This window comes from Nematolebias whitei, chromosome 3 (assembly GCF_014905685.2).
Source record: "Nematolebias whitei isolate Nwh7 chromosome 3, NemWhi1, whole genome shotgun sequence".
NCBI lineage: Eukaryota > Metazoa > Chordata > Actinopteri > Cyprinodontiformes > Rivulidae > Nematolebias > Nematolebias whitei.
The window spans coordinates 17,215,936-17,218,181 of record NC_056500.1 but is presented as its reverse complement, the minus strand read 5'-3'; the positions used below and the strand labels follow the sequence as shown (position 1 = coordinate 17,218,181).

Sequence of the window (2,246 nt, the reverse complement as noted above, 5' to 3'; positions counted from 1 at the left end):
ATATACAGAGTCTGGTCCTCTGGACATTCAGAATGAATTCTGAAGGTCCAGAGGACCAGACTTAACTTTTTTAGATGTCTTATTTGCTTTATTTGGTATAATTTCTTCATCTTTTAATACTCACACAACATTTTCGTGACTTGCCGGTGACGTGCCTTCTGCCTCTGCATACGGACATTACAGAAGCTGTCTTTTCCAAAACCACATTTGCCTTCTAGTGCCTGCTGCATCTTTTCACGTTTCAGCTGCACACCAATGAGCATGTACAGAACACTGATTGTGGTCATGGGCAGGATAAAAAAAAGAAAGGTAGTGAGCTGGATGGTCAGGTTGTACATCCATTGTGGTTTTACCAACATGCAGATGGCTGAGTCAGGGATCTCCAAGCTTACAATCCCAGCAGGGCCAACCGAGTGAATGCTGAGGATGAGGATTCCATGCAAACTGGTGTTAGGCACAGCGCACAAAACTGAAATACCCCACACGGAGAGGATGACCCGCTTGGCATGGGTACGTGTCACCACAGACTTTGCTGTCAGTGGGTGCACCACAGCAATGTAGCGCTCAATGCTCAGAGCCATCACATTCAGGATTGATGCCAAACAGACAGTCTCAAATAAGAAAGTTTTGAAGTAGCAGCCTCCCTTCCCAAACAGGAAGGGGTAATTTTGCCAGAGTTCGTACAGCTCCAGTGGCATACCAAGCAGTAGCACCAACAGGTCTGACACAGCCAAGCTGAACAAGTAGTAGTTTGTTGGCGTCCACATGACTTTGTTGCGTGCAATGACTGTGCATGTCAGCACATTCCCCACAACTCCAACCAAGAAGATGACCAGATAGATAAGGCAGACAGGGCGGAACATGGGTGATCTTTGAAAACCCAAATATTTTTCCAGATACTCGTTCTTTGTCAGACAGGCTTCATCACTGCCATTTATGACAGAGGTCACATTGACACAAATCTGTTCTGGAGGACAAAACCAGTCGTCTTTCCCTTCCATTAGATTGAAAGAGCAGTTAGCAGACATCTTGGGTGAGGGTTCTGGCCCAAAATCTGTGGAAGAAAATGAAACAAATTAGCAATACTTACCAATACTTACCAATACAATAAGAGCAATACATCTGGGAATAATGAGACAAGTCTGATCAAATGAAAAGTCAACAAGATTAATCTGGAAAGATAAATCATTTTTATGGTCAAAAATAGTTTTAAAACAACATTTATCCCATTGGTTTTAGCCTTTGCCTGAAACAAATGGCTGGATACCTGGCCAGGCCACCTGGTACGTACCCTTTAAGTACCCCTGTTGGTATCCTGTCACTACCCTCATAAGTACTTTGCAGATCCATCCAGCCAACCATTATCTTTTACCCGCTTCTTCCTTTTTGGGTTGTGGGAGTCACTGGTGCTCATGTCCAGCCATCACTGTGCGAGAGGCGGGGTACAGCCTGGGCAGGTCGCAAGTCCATCACAGGGCCACATAGAGACAAACAAGATAAACAACCATTCACTCTCTCACACTCACCTAGGGACAATTTAGAGTTACCAATCAGCCTAACATGCATATTTTTGGTATGTGGGAGGAAACCGGAGTACCTGGAGAAAACCCACGCATTCAAGAGAACATGTAAACTCCACTAAGAAAGGCCCCCAGACTGGGATTTGAGCCACGGCAATCTGCTCACTGAGAGGCAGCAGCTCTACCAGTTGCGCCACTGTGCTGCCCTACTCTGAAAATATCTCTGTAAATACCCATTGGAGGGTAGCGTATTGGGTCAGTTGGTAGAGCTGTTGCCTCTCAGTGAGAAGGTTGCCAGTTCAAATCCTAGCCCAGGACCTTTCTGGGTGGAGTTTGCATGTTCACTCCATGCATGTTTGGATTTTCTCAGAGTACTCTGGTTTCCTCCCACATACCAAAAACAAGCATGTTAGGGTAACTTGTAACTCTAAATTGTCCCTAGGTGTGAGTGAGAGAGTGAATGGTTGTTTGTCTCGTTTGTCTCTATGTGGCCCTGTGATGGACATGTCCATGGTATCCCTCACTTCTCGCATAGTGATAGCTGGATGTGAGCACCAGTGCCCCCGTGACCCAAAAAGGAAGAAGTGGGTAAAAGATAATGGATGGATGGATCCCTGTAAGTACCCTGCTGGTATGTGCAAGGTCTCTGGGTATGTACCCTTTAAGTACCAGGTACATACCCTGTAAGTATTGAGGGATGTAATATATATTGCACATCCAAATCTT

At 45.4% G+C, this 2,246-nt stretch overlaps 1 protein-coding gene across 1 annotated transcript in view; it reads right to left on the bottom strand.

Annotated features, from left to right (window-relative positions):
* Window positions 1-1,028, bottom strand: part of nmur1a (neuromedin U receptor 1a) — a 2,712-nt gene extending 1,684 nt beyond the window's left edge. The window contains exon 1 of the mRNA XM_037674577.1: window positions 125-1,028. Within this exon, the coding sequence (XP_037530505.1) occupies window positions 125-1,028 (904 nt within the window). The remainder of the gene's footprint in view (window positions 1-124) is intronic.
* Window positions 1,029-2,246: the final 1,218 nt, after the last annotated feature.